The sequence below is a fragment of the Petaurus breviceps genome, unplaced genomic scaffold, assembly GCF_028583685.1.
Source record: "Petaurus breviceps papuanus isolate PSGF00001 unplaced genomic scaffold, PetGlider_PUasm1.0 118, whole genome shotgun sequence".
Classification (NCBI taxonomy): Eukaryota; Metazoa; Chordata; class Mammalia; order Diprotodontia; family Petauridae; genus Petaurus; species Petaurus breviceps.
In genome coordinates this window covers 8,435,363-8,453,521 of record NW_027185616.1, presented here as the reverse complement: position 1 = coordinate 8,453,521, position 18,159 = coordinate 8,435,363, and the positions used below count along the sequence as shown (strand labels likewise).

Here is an 18,159-nt window from a genome sequence, read left to right as displayed (position 1 = left end):
CTGATGAAAACAGTTTCTGGTATCCATGAGAAAATCCTCTCTCATTTCTACCCCAGCCCCTTCTCTATTTGTCTCATAAGTACTATTTTAAATGGTTTCTCACTCAAAAGAATATAAACTTCATGGGTCAAGAAGTTATTCCTTTTCTTCATAGCTGTAGCACTTTGCACGGAGCCTGGCACATAGTAAGCCCTGAATAAATGCTTGTTGACTAACTCAATTATAGTATTACTCTCAACTCCAACTCCTGCCTTTATAGTAGGAGACTTTATGTTAATATTCTGTCAAACACTCTAGCCTCCCAGCTCCTCAATATCCTTAGTTCCCATAACTAATTTTTCTGCTCCATTTCAGCTACATACCAAGAGAGCCATACCCTTGATCTCATCATGACCCACAAGTATTCCACTTGTATGTCCAAAACCCCTGAAACTTCCTTATCTGATAATAGTCTTCTCTCTTTCTATTTCTTCCTATGCTTTACACTCTTAAACATATTCTTTTTCTTCACCTGAACCTCCTACCCTCCACCCCTTAATACTTTGTCCTGCCATCTCTGCTAATCTGACTTCACTCACTTCATTCTCAACCTCAACAACTATAGTTAGCCAGCTCAAAGCTACACTGTCCTCATTCTTGAATCCCTTACCCATCTATTCTACTGACTTTAAAGCTTTGTCAAACCTCAACCCTAGCTGACTCCCACCATTTGCCCCCAATACTTTTGATGTCGCCTTAATAGCCCTGGAGGATGTCACAAAATGGAGGCGATTAGGACACTACAAATTTGTGTTACCTCATCTTAAATGAGTCCTCACTGCAGCAACTCCTCCCTGAATATCTATCTGCTCACCACAGAGGAGGCTGTTCCAAACTTTGGCTTCTCTCTTCGAGCATCTCACATCCATCTTACAGCATCAGCTCTCTCAGTTTCTCAAATGAAGAGAAAAAGCAGAGGCCCATTCACCATGAGCACCCCTTTTCTTCTTCTTTACATCTCAAAACTCTCGGCAACATTCTGCTTTATTCCAATATCTAACGCAGCAAAGCTAAGCTCTCTACATGTACACTTGATCCCATCCCAACCATCTACTACAGATTTCTCTCACGATCACCTCCACTTCTTCAGTCATCTTCATTCTCTCTCTACTTACTGATTCCTTCCCTGCTTCCTACAAACATGTCTAAGTCATTTCCATCCTTAAAACGTTCTTACTGGACCCCACTACAACCTCAAGTTATCATCCTATATCTCTCCTGACTTTCAAAAAAGATAAAGAGACAAAACTGTTTTAAAAAACCTGTGCCCATTTGGTGCCTAAACTCCTCTTACTCACTTCTCAACTCTTTTCAGCTGGCTTCTCACCTCATCACTCAACTAAAATTGCTCTCTTCAGAGTTAGCAAGAATCTCTGAATTGACAAATCCAATTTCCTATTCTAAATCCTCATCCTTCTTGATATCTTTGCAGTATTTGATGCTAACAAACATCAGCTCTTCCTGGCAATTATTTCTTCTCTCACATTTCTCTCTTGGTTCTCTTCCCCATCGACCACTCCTTTTCAACCTCTTTCACTGGTTCATCATCCATATCTTGCTCCCTAAGTGTGGTATAGCATAAGGTTCTTTTCTCTATAAGGCAATTAGGACCACTCTCTCATTTAGTGACCCCACTAGGTCCCACGGTTTTAATTATGCACATGACCACAAGATCTATGTATCTAGCACTAATAACTCCTGAGCTCCAGTACCACATCAATAACTGCTTTCTGGACAAAACAAACCAGATGTCCCATAGACATCTCAAACTTGGCATGTTTAAAACCAAACTTATTATCTCCCCCACTCCACCAAATCAATCCTCCCCCTTAATTACCCTATTTTATTTAAAGACACCATACTTCTACTATCTCAGATTTTTTCTATTGGTATTATTCCTTGCTTTACATCATCACATATATACATATACAAATTTTGTTTTTATCTCATAACATTTCTCACATTTATAAAACATTTGTCTTACAAAAGGTACGTATGAGTGATGGAATCAGAGTCCTAAACCATTGCCCCTAGTTTACTATCCTTGGGAAGTAATGACCTAGGGAGTTAACTTCTTTTTTCAACAGGTAAAGAGACTGATGAAAACAGTTTCTGGTACCCATGAGAGAATCCTCTCTCTCATTTCTACCCCAGCCCCTTCTCTGTAAAAGGTACTACAGCACCTATACCTACATTATAGATGAAAAACATCCTCTTCCTCAATACTTTGCTCCTAATCTAGAAGCATGTATTTAGTTATATGCATTTATAATGACTATGTCATCTTTAATGAATTACCAGTTAATTAACTCCTTAATTCTTAAGTCCCCAACTAATAAATGGGCTTTTCAGGAAAAGTGAAAAGTAAAAAGAACCTGGTTTCTTGGTGATTAATTTTTTTTTGAGAAAATGTAATATCACTTAGTTGTCAGGTTCTCAAACCAGCCTTAAGAGGACTATTTAACTCATAATGTAACTGAAGTAAAGCTCTTAAAGTATGACTCAAATTACACCTAACTAACAATTACATGTAAATACATATGTCAAAGATTCAAGATTTCATCAGGGCAGGTATGTTCCTCACTGATGAATAAGCACTATATCCCTCCTAAGTAATGGCAGATGGTCTTAATGAGGCTTTAAAAAAAATGGTTAATAAAAAGTCTCTCTAAACTAAGTCTGACAGATACATCCTTAGACAACAGAAAAGCAATCTGTCCACTGGTGCTACAATCTTTTTAGCTTAGCAGAATCTTCTAAAGCTTACACTCCATTAGAACAGTCTTTCAAAGGTCAGCATCACCTACTCAAGGAATTATCAGACTAGGCTCTAAGTGGAACAGCTATACTTACAATTTTTTTTTTTGCCTTGTAGAGGGCAATTGGGGTTAAGTAACTTGCCCAAGGTTACACGGCTAGTTTATTTTTGTGTGGGTGTTAAGTGTCTGAGGCCAGAACCAAACTCAGGTCCTCCTGACTCCGGGGCCGGCACTTCACTCACTGCGCCACCTAGCCGCCCCGCTATACTTATAATATTAAAAACAATTTTAAGGAAAATGTAAATTATGAACTAACCAATCGCAATAAGTGCAATCAAATGTGAAGGGGGGAAATTGAGAACTATTTGCATTAAAAAAAACATACACTTAACAACAATATATTTCCTTTATGTCCCTTCCCTTTCTCTTTTCTGCCTAGTAGTTAATTTATAATTTTATTTCCATAAGAAAATGCATTATTAGTTCCAACTCAAGATACTAGAAACATTCTTCTTCTCACGGTGGCTACAGCTTCTCCCAAGAGGCACCTCCTACAAAGCAGGGACTAGGGTAGAAATGAGACAGAGGATGCTATCATGCATACTAGAAACTGTTTCCATCAGTAAAAAAAGCACCTTTTTACCTGTTGAAAAAGAAAGTAACTCTCTGGCTCATTACTTCCCAAGTATACTAATGTGGGGGCAGGGTGTTAGAATGCTGTCTCCATTATTCATACATACCTTTTGTAAGACAAGTACTTATAAATCTTGTACTATTTCCCAGTCAAATAGTGTGATGTTAATTATTACATGTGGCAATCACATGAAATTGTAAGAAACTCACCACTAATGGCATCAATTTAGCACCACAAGAGATCTAAGATAGGTATTCTCTTCATTAGTTTTTTTTTTAAAGCAATTTGGGTGAAATAACTTGCTCAAGGTTACCAGCCAGTTATTTCTGGGTGTGGTGCTAAGTATCTGAGCCTGGATTCGATCCCCCAGGTCATTCCGACACTGGGGCCGGTGCTCTTACTCACTGAGCCACCTGGCCGTCCTCTCTTCATTAGTTTTAAAATTAAATATATATGTAAATGCATATGTGTATGTTTACGTTCATACAATATATCCGCATGCACATATAGTATCTCCTAGACTGCTCAAAAACACTAAACAAAATTACAAAATATATTCATGGGTTGCAGCACTTGAGAGCTGTTTTTTGTTCAAATATATGCTTTTTAGTTAACTTAGGCTAGAAATAAATCCCTTGTTCGAGTCATAAAAATGAATTCATTCTGATAAATAACAGACTTTTGCAGAACAAAGATATAAATAAAATAAGGCTGGGGAAAAGAGGGAAAGTCAGTGTCTTTCAAATCCTTATTATTAATTCAAATTCACAGACAGGTCAGGAATACTATTTTCTCAGGAGATAATACTTTCCCAGTGGGTATGTACTTGAGACAATGAAAAATCATTATGCACATAAATGCAGTAGTTTTTTAATACTGTCCTCAGGGTCCCTTTAATGAGACACTTTGGATGCATACTTTACTAACTACACACCTAGATGGAGTCAATCCTAGTCCTTGCTCTATATCATATGATACAATTGTAAAACAAGTCCTATTTTGCACCCTGGAAATTAAAAACAATTTCCAGTCGTACCAGGAAAATTCAGGTTCACCTGACTATCACCAGAATAACCATTCTATCCACTCCCACAATAAAGTGACCTCTAGTACTAATCAATCAACTAAATTATGGTGGGCAAGTAGGCCAAGTATGTACAATGGGAAACAGGAAAGACAGTGATGCACATGTAAGAGGATGAATGACTATAAATGCATTCACACAGACCAAATATGGTATTTCTCAAAATTTATATGACAGTGCCAAGAACTGGCTAATTCTCAGGGTGACGCATACTCTTTAGGATTGGCTCCAAAATCTAAGTGCATCAGGGGAAACAAACATTTCATTTTCCAGTCAATTTCCATAAGAAGTAAAAAAAAAAAAATACAACAGTATAGCTGATATTCATTACATTGGTCTCTTCTACCTATCATGCCACAAAACATAAATATTCTACTATCCAGAGGTAAAGTATAGGAGAAGAAACACTAAAACAAAGAATAAAATGTGGAAACATGGTCCTTATGTGGGAAAAACCTACCTGTTCCACTGTGAGTTCTCACTGCCAGAGGCGGCTGCACTCTTCTCTTCATCTGTTGTGTTCTGTTCTGTCACTACAGAAATGGCTAATTCGGTTAGTTTGCTTCGCTCCATGATTACCATCTCTATTTCTTAAAGAGAATAAAATTCATTTTATTTGATGAAGAATCCACAGAAATGTTTCTGATGTAACCAGTGTGAATCTTATAAATACTTACATTAACCTTGGCAAGCAAATGCAGTTGTTCCCAGTGTTATAATTATGTTTAATAGTTAACTAACTCTGACAATATAGTTCACACATACGTGAAGAACAAAATTTTAAGTACAGATATTGATTTCTTTAACTATAAAAAATGTCAAAAACATATTTCTGACTTTAATAAGGCAACAGGAATTTTATCAACTGTTGTTTTATTTCAGTACATAAATGATATTTAGTGGATTCATTCAAAAGCTTAAGTATATTTTAAAAGTTTTCATAGGATATTTTGTAGATTGCTTTGTTTGATCTTTTCTTTTCTCATTCCTGGCTTATTAAAAGAAACCTAAAAACATATTGGTTTTTCCTGGTCAAATAAACAAATCATTGTCCCAATAACTGAAATGTTTGAAAATTGTCTAGTTTTCTGCAAAACTACAGAAAATCTTTTCAATTGATGCTAAATCACCAATAATGTATATTTTATGCCTAAGACGTTTATCTACTCAAATGGAAAACGTGTTCACGAGCTTTAGAAAAGACAAAAAAAATGCCTTTTCTGCCCAATGCTTCAAACTCTCTCCATTCCCCCTCAACTAAATCACTCCTCCATTAGTGTCCTATCATCTATACATCAAATCCAAATGACACATTGAATTTCAAGCTCTTCCAAACTATCAATATCCTAATGTTCCACATTAAGTGATCTATTTCTTGACCCATCAGCTTCATTCCAAACAAAGCTCTCAGTACTCTACCCTAGTCCTTTCTACTTGACTTGTCTATTCACATTCTTTTCATACTGTCACTTATGTCTCCCCTCTACCTAGTTTTAAGTCAAATTTCTTCTTTCCTCCAGAAAGCCTAGTCTTTATAAATAAGAAAAAAACTGTGCAACCCACTCTCTATACAAAATCCAACTTTTTCAATCACTCTCCCAATCTGACCTTATTGATATAGCTGCCCTCCTTTGGTGAACAATTGTTCTCTTTGCTTTATTAGCACTGAAGCTCTGAGGAGCACTGACCAAATTATCTTTTTGTAGCCAAATACTAGGTGCAGGAGAGTCCTCCCAGAGAAAGGCTTTCCCTATCTAAGAGAACCTCTAAGTTCTCCCAAAGACAGTCTTTCCCTTCCTTACCATTTTCTTTCTTTGACTCCCTAGAGCCTAGCATAGTGCCTAATACATAGTTGGTTAACTGATTCATCTACAAGTCTCTGAAGGAAGAACAACATTACAGGTCACTTAGTGCATCTACCAGATGATTTCTACAATTAACATTAGTAGTGTCTAATGAGAGAAGTGATTTCCTATTACTGCCTTTTATTTACTCTGCTATATACATCATCACTGTTAATAGATCACGATCCATCAGTTTCCCATCCACCTGGCTTAACTTTCTACTTCTGACATCAAGGTAAAGACCTTGCAGGACCAATGGGAAAAATAATGGTGGTATGGAAATGTGTGTGTGTGTGTGTGTGTGTGTGTGTGTGTGTTGGGGGGGCATGATCAACAACTGTGATCTGGCTATATATTACAAGAGGATTTTTCCTGAGTGTAGTCAACGTATTTCAGCAGACTGTACTCTGATCTTTGGTAATTACAATGGGGTAGATTTGTGATATATCATCTCTGCTCTATTTTTGTAATCATATGAATGGCTGGACTTGTTTATTTAATAAACTGACAGAGTTTAACTGGCATGAGAGGCAGCATAATGTAACGGATAGGCCTTAAGAGTCAGGGAGATCTGGGTCTGAGGACCAATCCCAACACTGACTGGTTGTATGATCCTGGGTAAGTCACACAACCTCTTAGCACTACAGGTAATGCTATAAGATAGCAAGTGGCAGAGTAAATGTTGATCTGCATTTGTGGTAGGAGTTTACTCACCTTTGCCAATGAAATCACAAATTTAATTTAAAGAACACTCATTATTTGCGGATAGTGTATTCAGTGAAGTTTCCCCCTATTTTATTACCATCTCCATTTGTACTTCTTTATCTCTGTCACACTGCACTGAAATAACAAAACCAGAAACCAGAACTCTGAAACAGATTCTCTTGATATGACCGGTAGTGTAAACTCAAGAGAACAGGTAAATTTCATTATAAGGCAAAAACCACAGGGTAAATTCTCTGGCTAACCTGGCTTCTTCCCTCTCCCTGAAGATTAATCCAGTTCAAGAATTAATAGACACATAGACCCCTTTCTGACAGTCATATTTCATGAGGTTTCCTAAGGCTACTCTGCCCCTGACTCCAAACCAACTAAACTTCTAGAGTCACCTGTCCCCAGGAGGCTTCCTGAATGGCAAAAACCAGTTAGTTCTCAGAGCTTTTCAGATGCAGGACAAATCCTCTTTTACTGTAGAACACCTTGCCTAAACTGAAAACTAAGATCAACTAGGGAAGAATGGATGCAAAATTAAGATATGTGGCACAAACTCTCCCTATTCCTCCTCAACTAAATCATTTCTCCAATAGCTTCCTATCACTTCTGCATCAAATTTTAATAACATATTGAATTCCCAAGCCCCTCCAAACTACCCATATCATCATTTTTCATCTATTTCCTCACCATCCTTATCTATTTAACTGTATCGTCTGATCTTGCATAAGTTACATCAGTCTGGCACAACTGTGTGGAAGATGGTGTATAGACTACTAGAAGTGAGAAAAATGAACACCTATTAGGAGGCTATTACAAAAGTCCAGGTAAGAAGTGATAAAGGCCTGAATTAAGGTGGGAACTATAGGGAGAGAAAGAAGCGAACAGAAGCAAGAGAAGTAGAACTATGATCAGGAACACTGGGCAAATGACTGGAAATGAAGGTGAGACCGACAAGTGAAAGATGACTCACAATCTGGGCTGACACATTCTATTTCAGATACACTGAGCCAGCAATGATCATGACACATTGAAATGGAACTATCAATAGACAGTTGGAGATGTGGCACAGGAACTCAGAAGAAGATTAGGGCTCCATGTGAAGACTTTGAAATCATCTGCTTGATCTAGCAGTAAGAATGTGGAGAACTTATGAGAGGATGTGATCGAGAGACACACAGAATGGGCAGGAATGGACGAGTTAAGATCTACATCATCTGAAGGAGCAACATTTCAGATATTTGATTACGAGTGTATTTTATTTTTGTATATGTATATGACTGAGGTCCCTCTGGTGAACAATAGCACACATCTGTAATACAGATGGTCAGAGTTAGAAGCCTAGTATGTGGCCATGGAACAACAAAAACTCACAGTCCCACATGGGACTGAAAAATGTCTTTGGATGCATTTGCAGTGCTTTAATCAAGAGACCTAACCAGACACAAATGAGAAGAGAAAGGAAAGAGAAAGAAAGTGGTGCATGTGGTAGAGAAAAGTCGTGAGCTCCCAATAACTGCCTCAGATTCCACTTTAATAGCATCCATGACAATGACTGCCTGCTTTACATTAAACTACAGGCTGAATTCATTTTTACATGGCTTTAAAAGATGTGGAAAGTCCAAATCTTTGTCTGTTGTCAAGATGACTGTTGTTGGTGGGAAAAGACAATCTAGTTCTAGATTACTGAGTCAAGTGCTAGGTAGTGTGGGCTGTGGAGAAGAGTAAGAACCCAAATGGGTCACACTCCAATTATGAACCTAACAATTCCAAATGTTACTTTAGCAAAGTTACTGAATTTCTAATACATCTATTTCACTAATTGTTTTTAAAATTGCAATAATTTATCTACTTTACAAGGATAATATACATTTTAATCTACCTACTATTTGTGAAATGGAACACTTTTCAGAGAAATAGAACTAATAATCACTAAATATCTTTTGGCTAAAAACTTAAAGGATTCTGTCTCTTGTTACCTTTTATTCATTTCCCATCGATAATAATAAGAAATAAAAATATGCCACAACATATGCTATTGATGTGTTGAATTGAGTAATTAATGATACAATATAAAAAAGATAAGAAAAAGGCTTCAAAAGAAAGGTTAACCTGGTGTGAAAACAAAACAAAACAAAACATTGTTAGGTTCCTAGGAAACCAGGAAAAGACAGAATTGGATTGGCTCACTGTGAACAGAATTTCAAGAGGCAAAAGCACTTGAAGTACATATACATCACATATGGGTGGGTTTTCGCAGGTGTTATGTTTGGGTACTGAATTCCCTCTCCCCTCACCAATCTTGTCCCAAGCCCCCACACATAAGAACTTTTTGTATTATGTTTGAATAGAAGCAGGATGAATTCTGAATAATTTATTGGGAAGTTACTTACTAAAAGATGTATTCCCCTCCTCCAAAAAACAACAAAACCATACTATATATGTCAATCTTCCTCTTAAGACTGAAAAATTATCATTCCCAATTCTTTCTACAAGTACTTTAAAACATTCTTCCTTACCACACCCACAGTGAAATTATTAGAACAAGACCACAATTGGTTTGGTGGATAGCCAGGGAAAACAGGCTCTGACAAATGTAGCTAGATATTTCGTATCACAAGGGAGGACTATCAGACTCCAGTGTGGACTTTTCTGTCAAACACAGACATATCCCTACCAAGAAAACTGGCGTATTCACCCTAACTTTATAGTCTGATCTAGTCCTAGGTAAGGCAATATGATAATCTAAAGATAATTTCCTCTGCAGAGTCTAAGAAGGAATATCCTGCTTTCTTTGGTAGAGTAACTATAAATTTTGCTAGCTTCACTATAAACCAAACATGTCTTTATTCAGGACATACTAATGAGTAAAGCAAGAAGGTTTAGGCTATTTATTTTACAGGTTATTTTTCAGTTGCTCTAGTTCATAAGCTTTTCATCTAGAGTCCAAAAAGCTTTTTCAAAAACATATTTTGATAACTGTATTTCTACATAATTGGTTTTTAGAAATCTATTCTGAAAAGAGGTTTACAAGGGTGGCCAGGTAGCACAGCGAGTAAGAGTACTGGCTCCAGTGTCGGGATGACCTGGAGATCGAATCCTGGGCTCAGACACTTAGCACCCACCCAGAAACACCTGGCCGTGTAACCTTGAGCAAGTTACTTAACCCCAACTGCTTAGGGGCGGCCAGGTGGCTCAGCGAGTAAGAACACCGGCTCCAGTGTCGGGATGACCTGGAGATCGAATCCTGGGCTCAGACACTCAGCACCACACCCAGAAATAACTGGCTGTGTAACCTTGAGCAAGTTACTTAACCCTGATTGCTTAAAAAAAAAAAAAGAAAGAAAAGAGGTTTACAGACTTCAACATAACGCCAAAGGAGACACTGACACATAAAAGTTAAAAATTCCAGCTCTAGTGTGAGCTACAGTGAGCAAACTGTGGATAAAATGTTACTTTAAGATGAAAATGGGGACCATCAACTGCTTCCATAAGCAAACAAATGGAACTGGCTAAAGTCTTCTATCCCCACTGTTCAGAAGTACTTTTTCTCTTCACACACTTGTTTATGTAATAAAAGCTGTACATGCAGACTAGAGGCTGAGCTGAGAAGTCACGATGCACTTTATATGGAGAGAAGACGCCTTCTGCATAGGTGATTATCATTTCTTCAGCTATTTAATCCCCTGACAGAACTTGTCTTTTTTTTTTTAAATATCCAGTATCCACAAAATTAGGTGCACTATGAATTTCTTTAATGGTTTCCAAATGAGTGGCCAAAGGCTCATGACCTAAGGGAGACTGAGATAACTTTGTTTCATGCCAACCAATATATCCCAGGGAGCTCTTTTTCTGGGCTTTAATGTTTGCGGACAGGTACGACATCTAAATTAACCTAATTGTTAACTATTTTAGTTACACAAGTTCAAATGATACAGTTAAATAAGATCAGGGTAGTGTTTTGCCTTATGACCACACCATGCAGTCCATATGTTCTTATTCCATTAGCCTACTTATGCAGATAAACACAAACGGACTGCCACAACATTAACAATGTGGACAGACGCCAGTGGCAGCATCTGGAAGTCGGGCTGTCCCTCCCAAAAGAAGAGGGGCACCATTCGGGCAGGAAAGACTTCCTTTTTTAAGCTCCTCTCCTATTTCCACTCCTCCACGATCCTTTCCCACCAAGTGCTTCACATGTACAAGTAGGTATTGGTTAGAATCATTCACCTTTAATAATCTCTTTTTACTTTTCTAAACATTTAGAAAACAGGATTGATCAATGTTTCTAACTAAGCTAAATCAGCTCCCTGATGCCTAAATCAACCTGCCAGGGTAGAAATAAGGCAGAAGGAAAGAAAATGTTAAGAAAATTTGGAAAGAATTAAATGGAATGTGTGTACAGATGCCAGGAGTGGTGGTCATGAGAATAAAAGGTTATCTATATAAGTAAATATAATAACTTCATCTCCTTGGCTTTTTATGGCACACTATGAAGAAGGTATTACTACCTCCTAACACCAAAATCTACAGATTAGGCAATCTGAGGTCCAGAGATCTTAAGGGACTTGACTAAAATAACATAATGAATTTGTAACTAACTCAAGACTAGAAGTCATAGACAGGTTTAGAGCTGGAAGGGGCCTTAAAGTTTATCTAGTACAACTCTCTCCTCTTACAGATTGGGTAACCGAGGCCAAGAGAGATAAGACAACTTTCCCAAAACTACAAATCTGCTGCTAAGTAAGTAACAGCTAAGAATTGAATCCAAGCTTTCTGAGTCAAAATCTTTCTACCACACTACAATGACTCTCTTAAATCAGATCTCATATCTCAAAATTCACTTTGCTTTTCTGTACATTGCCAGGAACACAAAGAACTGTGTCTTCTCCCTATTTTACAAGAACTTCTGGAAAACCTTGAAGGTAAAAATTGGGTTTAGACCAACATATTACTTCTTATACCATAATGAACTCAAATGGACACTGTCTAAATATATATATATTTGTAAAACTAGAGGAGAATGAAACAAGGCAACTTGTAAGACTATGATTTGGGGAAGAATTCTTAAGCAAAAAAAGGAGAATGATGATTATAAAAGATAAAACAGACAATTTTAATTACACAAAGTTAAAAAGATTTTGCAAAACAAAGTTGAAGCAGTCAGAATAAAAGGACAATTTTGAATGGAAAAAAATCTTTGTAGCAAATTTCTATGAAAAAGGTCTGGTTGTAAGTATGTAAGCATATATGTATGTGAATATAAATGTAAACATATGTAACTAATACAAACAGTAAGAACAAAATCCACTCAGCAAAAGATATTCAAAAGTACTCTTCAAAAGATGAAATATAGACTATCAAGAATGTGAAAGAATGCTTCAAATTACTACTTATAAGAAAAATGCAAATTAAAACAACTTGGAGATTTTACCTCATACCCATCAGATTGGCAAAATTGAAAATGGTATGCTAGAGGGACTGTGAGAAAACAGGACCACTAATATACTGCTGATGCAGCTGTAAATTAGCCCAATCATTTAAAAAAAAAACAACAACAATCTGAAACTATACTGTATATATCCTTTAACCCCCTGAAAGTTACTGGTAAACATTCAAGGATAATCCCAAGATTTCAAGCACAGGAGGTATGGTAAATGGCAACACAACTGACAGAAATAAGGAAAGAGAGGAGGTTTAAGGAGAAAGGAAAAAATTGGTTTCAGACCATTTTCACTTGACAATCAATTATATACTGTCCTAGTGACATTTCTTGGGATTGTTGTATTGACTTGGTATTTAAGTCTTGCATCATTATTTAGCTTTTCTTTTGTTCTTTTCCAACAAAAGAGTAGACACCAGGGGCAGAAACCAAGGTTTGTGCTACTTTGAACCCCTTACAAAGTCTAATGCAGGGCCTTCAATATAGCAAGTATTTAACAACAAATACTTGTGGGAAAGTACTTTTTAACTAATTACCAATATTTTTCATAAGCCACTGATCTACAGGGGAAAATAAACTGCAAGCCAAATACAAGTAAAAGAGCAACAACTGAGAATCACAAATGATTAAAAAATTGGTTGTCAGTTGTCAAGCTATCAAGAAAAAGACAACCCAGTGAACTTGGAACACAGTGGAACTCAACAACAGTCTTTTTAAAAATTAATTTATTTTTAGTTTTGAACATTCACTTACATGAGATTTTGAGTGCCAAATTTTCTCTCCATCTCTCCCATTCCCCACCCCAAGACAGTGTATATTCTGATTACCCCTTTCTCCAACTGCTCTCCCTTCTATTTTCAACAACAGTCTTTAGGCACCAAAAATACGCTTTTACAAAAGGTCTATGTTTTTTGTAAACTTGTTCATAATGGGCTAGAGTTAGCCTTCAGACAAGTAGTAGAATGCAGTGATAATGAGGTTTTGGAGTTAAAGAACCAATGTTTAAACTCTAGCTTATTTAAATTATCTACATTATTACTACTAAATTATCTTAGTATTATTATTAAATTATCTACTTATCCCTTATGTGACTTTGTACAAGTAACTTAATTACTCTATACCTCAGTCTCCTTGGAAAATGAAAAGGATTGGTCTAGAATATGACCTCTAAGGTCCCTTCCAGATTTTAATCTGTGAAGTTTCCCACATCAGTCATAACTAAACTGACGGCTTCCATTAGAAACAGTGAAATTCTATCAAATCATACTATTTTTTATTTGGGGAGAGGCATCAAATTTTCTTTGTTCTTGCCTATCTTCCCAACTAATGATTAAAACATCTCTAGCTCTGAGGCCATCTGATCACTATTTCCCAGAAGTAGGAAGGATATGATGCAGTATCGGACTTAATACTGCAGTCTATTCTGACAGGTAAACAAAGAGCCTTTAAATCTTTTGCAAAGTTCTATTTATTCAGCTGGAATACAAATTCTCTTCCAAGTCACATGGATTAAACTCAGTGTTATTTCACCCTAATATAGATACAGCCTAAAAGAAAAACATACTCAGATCCCTCCCTCATTACTTGAATATGGGAAACAAAAAGTTTAAGAATGTAATCATCTTTGCCAAATCAGGATTTTCTTTGCACAATGGGGGCATGATCATCATGTTTATTTAAGGCCAGTTAGATGGGAAGATGATATGCATATCATATTTAGGAATGACTAACTTGTTAAAGAAAATGTAAGGGCACCAAAAATGCTGACAGGGTCAATTAAAGTTATGTCTGTATGTGCTATGAAATAAGTATCAGCTGTACAAGCAAATCCACTAGTGGGAAACTCCTTTGCCTTGCTCATCCTGGTAGAAAATTAATAACTTTCCAAATACTATTTTAAGAGGTTCATGAAAATGCCCACTGTCCATCCATAAGTATCAACTCCAGTGCAAAGGGCATGGAGTTATTCAAAGAAAGGGGACTCTTCTAGCTCAATCTCTCCTACTAATGCAAGTAACTTAGCAGAACCACTGTCTTAAGAGTAGCCTAAATTCTTGATTTCAACTTGTGTGTTTTGGGATGGCATAGGAATCTAACTCAATTTTGATTCCATAGTAAACCCGTAAGGCTTTGTCCATACCACAGTTAGTCATGGCCAGTGCAATATTAAAGATTATCCCTTAAAAGGGATGGAACAAAGGCGTTACATTTCCCAGAAAAAATGAACACGAGTAGAGTATGAAAAACATCTTTTTGAAAAGAGCAAAGGAGAGTAATGCTTTCTCTGAACATTCACTAGATAGATCTGGGCTAACCTATTATTAAAGTAACCAAATTTTCTCCAGTTTTAAAAAAAAAAAGACACTCAATAAATATCTTTACTCTGTACATTCCCCTCTATCTGTCTGTTTCTTCATTTCTCCCAAAAGTCAACTTCACAGAATTTTGCAAAGATTTACCCAAAAGATTTATCCAAGCTCACGTCACCTCCTCCTTCGAACAAAAATGTCTAATTTATATCTTGCTCCAGAAAGACACGTTTTGGAAGTTTAGGTGATTTTTTCTTAAAAGCCTCAATACAATACTACCAATGCATCAATGAAAAAAACACTTCTCAAATAATTAATAAATATGTAATCACTAAATCCATTATAAAATGGCAAGTGACAAGAAAATCCTAACACAGGAGGATGGAGTCTTGGCTGGGGAGAGGAGCATTTTTCCAGAAAATGAGTTCTAACTCCCTGATTTACTATTCTAGGCACTATGAGAAACACCCAATTACCCTGACAGAGTACTGAAATAGTTGGCTGACGAGGAATCCCTAATGGTGCATCAATACAAAAAGACAGCTTATTATAAGAATGTAATGCCCCAGCACCATAGAACAGCAGACTACGGAAGGCTTCTGAAAAAACGGGCTCTCCATCTGTCACAAGACCTCTGTTTTGAGCTCATCTGCAAAGAACCACCACCATAATCACCACTCACAAAGAATGGACTTGTTGGGAATGTTGGGAAAGGCATTCTTGATCAGGTATGGTTTGGACCAGATCACCTTTGAGGTTCCTTCCAACTTTAAGATTCTGCAAGGTCTAAAAGCACATAGGCTTAAAACACAACAGAAGGAATTACATTTTATACAAGAATAGTACTTTCTGAATGGTCGATTACATAGAGATGGGAAGTAAAAAATAAACCAGAAACATCAAAATGAAAAATGAATTTAAGATTCTACTTGTTAAGCAAATGCACGTATAGTATTGGTATACCTCACTTTAAACACATTTGCTAACTGAAAATCTAAATTTACAAAGAGATTATTATTTGTTTTACAAAAAAGTGAGACATAAAACTTCCTTAAGATATCTAAAAAAATTTAATTTTAAAAAAATTCAATTAGAAAGGTTTTGTTAAGGAACATGTTTTACATAAAACAGTGTAAAAAAAGGATTGCAATTGAATTAAAAGTCTATACAATATACTACAAACAGTAACCTTATTTTGACAGAAACAGCATTTCTAAATATCAGTCAGTGTATTTTCTGATTCATTGCTTTACTCACCTTCACTCTCCCCACTTGTCTTCATGCCTTTTGAACTACCTTCTATGCCTTTCGCCTTATCAGCATCTTCCTGGGTTTCTTCAGGGCCTTTCTCCTCCTCTTCTTCCTCACCAACATTTTTATAGTTGGGTCTCTTTTGCAGCCGTTTCTTTCCTTTCTGCTTATTTATTTCAAGAGATCTTTCCAGTGACTCAGTTGGTTTAATGAAACACCTAATGCTGGACTTTGCCTAGAAGAGCCAAGCATGGAGGATACATTTTAAGTAGGTGAAGATTCACTTTAATTTGCTTCACAGAAATGTCTATCCACATAAAAAGATTCTCCAGAAGAACAAGTGTTAACTTAATGTTTTATAAAATCATCACTTTACCTTGGTGAATCAAAACAGTTTAATAAACTGCAACTTTCACTTTACCCTAATATGAATTAGCTAACAACAAAATTTTCATGACCACGATGTTATGTAAGTCTACTTTCAGGCATTCTTAATCTATCAAAAATATTAATATATAGAGAAAATATCAAAATGCAGACTAGAGTAAAATATATTTAGGAAGTTAAATTTGTTGTCAAATACATGCCAACTCTTAAAAACCCTATGATCCTAAAATCCAAAACCAATCATGAATTTTTATTCACCTCATTTTAGATTATCCATTTGACTGCTTCATTATTCACATAAATCCCTGGCTAAAAAATTACCTATACATAAAGCCATACATTATACTAGTTTTCAACCATCAAAAGAATACCGATCACAAACGAAAGCCTTCCTAACATATTTTGGGAGGACAGGAAACATCTGTCAACATATGATTCATATTGTTTTATTAAAATATAGATCAATACACTATTTTTCTTTTGAAGAACTCTGCAGGGAAAATCAAAGACTTTTTGTTACTTGCCTAAAAACAAAAAGAAGAAAAGATCTTCAAAACTCTTTATTTCAATACCTATTCCCAGGTGAATACAAGTTAGTTTTAGAACACAACAAAATCAAAATATTTCCAAAAGCATGTTAAAGACTTCATGTAGAGCTTCAGCAACAGGATACTGGATTATATGTTATATGAAACTCATAGGGATTAATTTAGAAGATTCTGTTTGTAAATAATGACTATAAACTCAATGATAATACATGTTATAGTGCAGTATATATAGTTTTTAATTATTTAATAGAGACCAATTGTAAAAATAAGATATTTATGTGTCATACAAAGGGTGAAGGATGTTAACATTAATGACTTGTGTGCAAAAGGTACATAAAAGTTATCAAAAAGATATACGAGCAGAAAAGGAGGCGGGTCTCTTGCATGGCTAGAGTGAAGGATAACCAATAAGATAGTTCTGCTATACTGGTACTTCAATGACATCCTGAAACCTAAAGAAAGGCACTCACATTCTGGATGGACCCCCTGCGGATTCTCTGCAGGAGAACTTGGATAAGAGTCTCACAGTGTGAGAAATCACGGAGAGGTTTAAATCTACACCACTGGGAAGGTGGGAAACAGTAACCATATAAATAATAATAAAGACAGCGAACATTTAAGTACCATTTTATGGTCTGCAAAAGGCTTTACAATACATTATCTTACTTGACCCTCCTTCCAAGCCTGTGAAGAAGGTGCTATTATCATCTTCATTTTATAAATAGGGAAACTGAGGCTGAGAGAGGTTCAGAGAGTTGTCCGGGGTCACAAAGCTCGCAGACGTCTGAGTCAGGATTCATGCCTAGGTATTCCTGACTCCTACTCCTGTTCTGCCCAAGTCACCAGCAGCTGCTTGGGATCAAGGTCACAAATACACTACAGCAGAGGTGGCAAACTCTGGGCAGTGGCCCATACTGCTAAATCAGACGAAAATGCAATTGTAAGTGGGTAACAAAATAAACAAAAACACAATGCGACAGAAATAATGTTAATGTGTGATCTTCTTAGCCATTATGTGGTAGAAGAGATCATTTCTATGTAAGTTTGATTCCACTGCATTATGAACTTTATTACTTGAAACTCAAACATGGACTTGCTGCTGTCATTCTATTTTTTCCTGTACACCAAGTTTTAACTAGGAACCAAT

At 36.4% G+C, this 18,159-nt stretch overlaps 1 protein-coding gene across 5 annotated transcripts in view; it reads right to left on the bottom strand.

Moving 5' to 3' along the window:
- The window catches only part of CLEC16A (C-type lectin domain containing 16A), a 208,295-nt gene that overhangs the window by 142,441 nt on the left and 47,695 nt on the right, over window positions 1-18,159 (bottom strand). For 3 of the 5 annotated variants that reach the window (XM_069085915.1, XM_069085894.1, XM_069085907.1), the window contains 2 exons: window positions 16,084-16,312; window positions 4,977-5,106 (listed from right to left, as the gene is read on the bottom strand). In XM_069085915.1, the coding sequence (XP_068942016.1) occupies window positions 4,977-5,106; window positions 16,084-16,312 (359 nt within the window). The remainder of the gene's footprint in view (window positions 1-4,976; window positions 5,107-16,083; window positions 16,313-18,159) is intronic. The other 2 variants (XM_069085896.1, XM_069085899.1) reach the window with 2 other exon arrangements.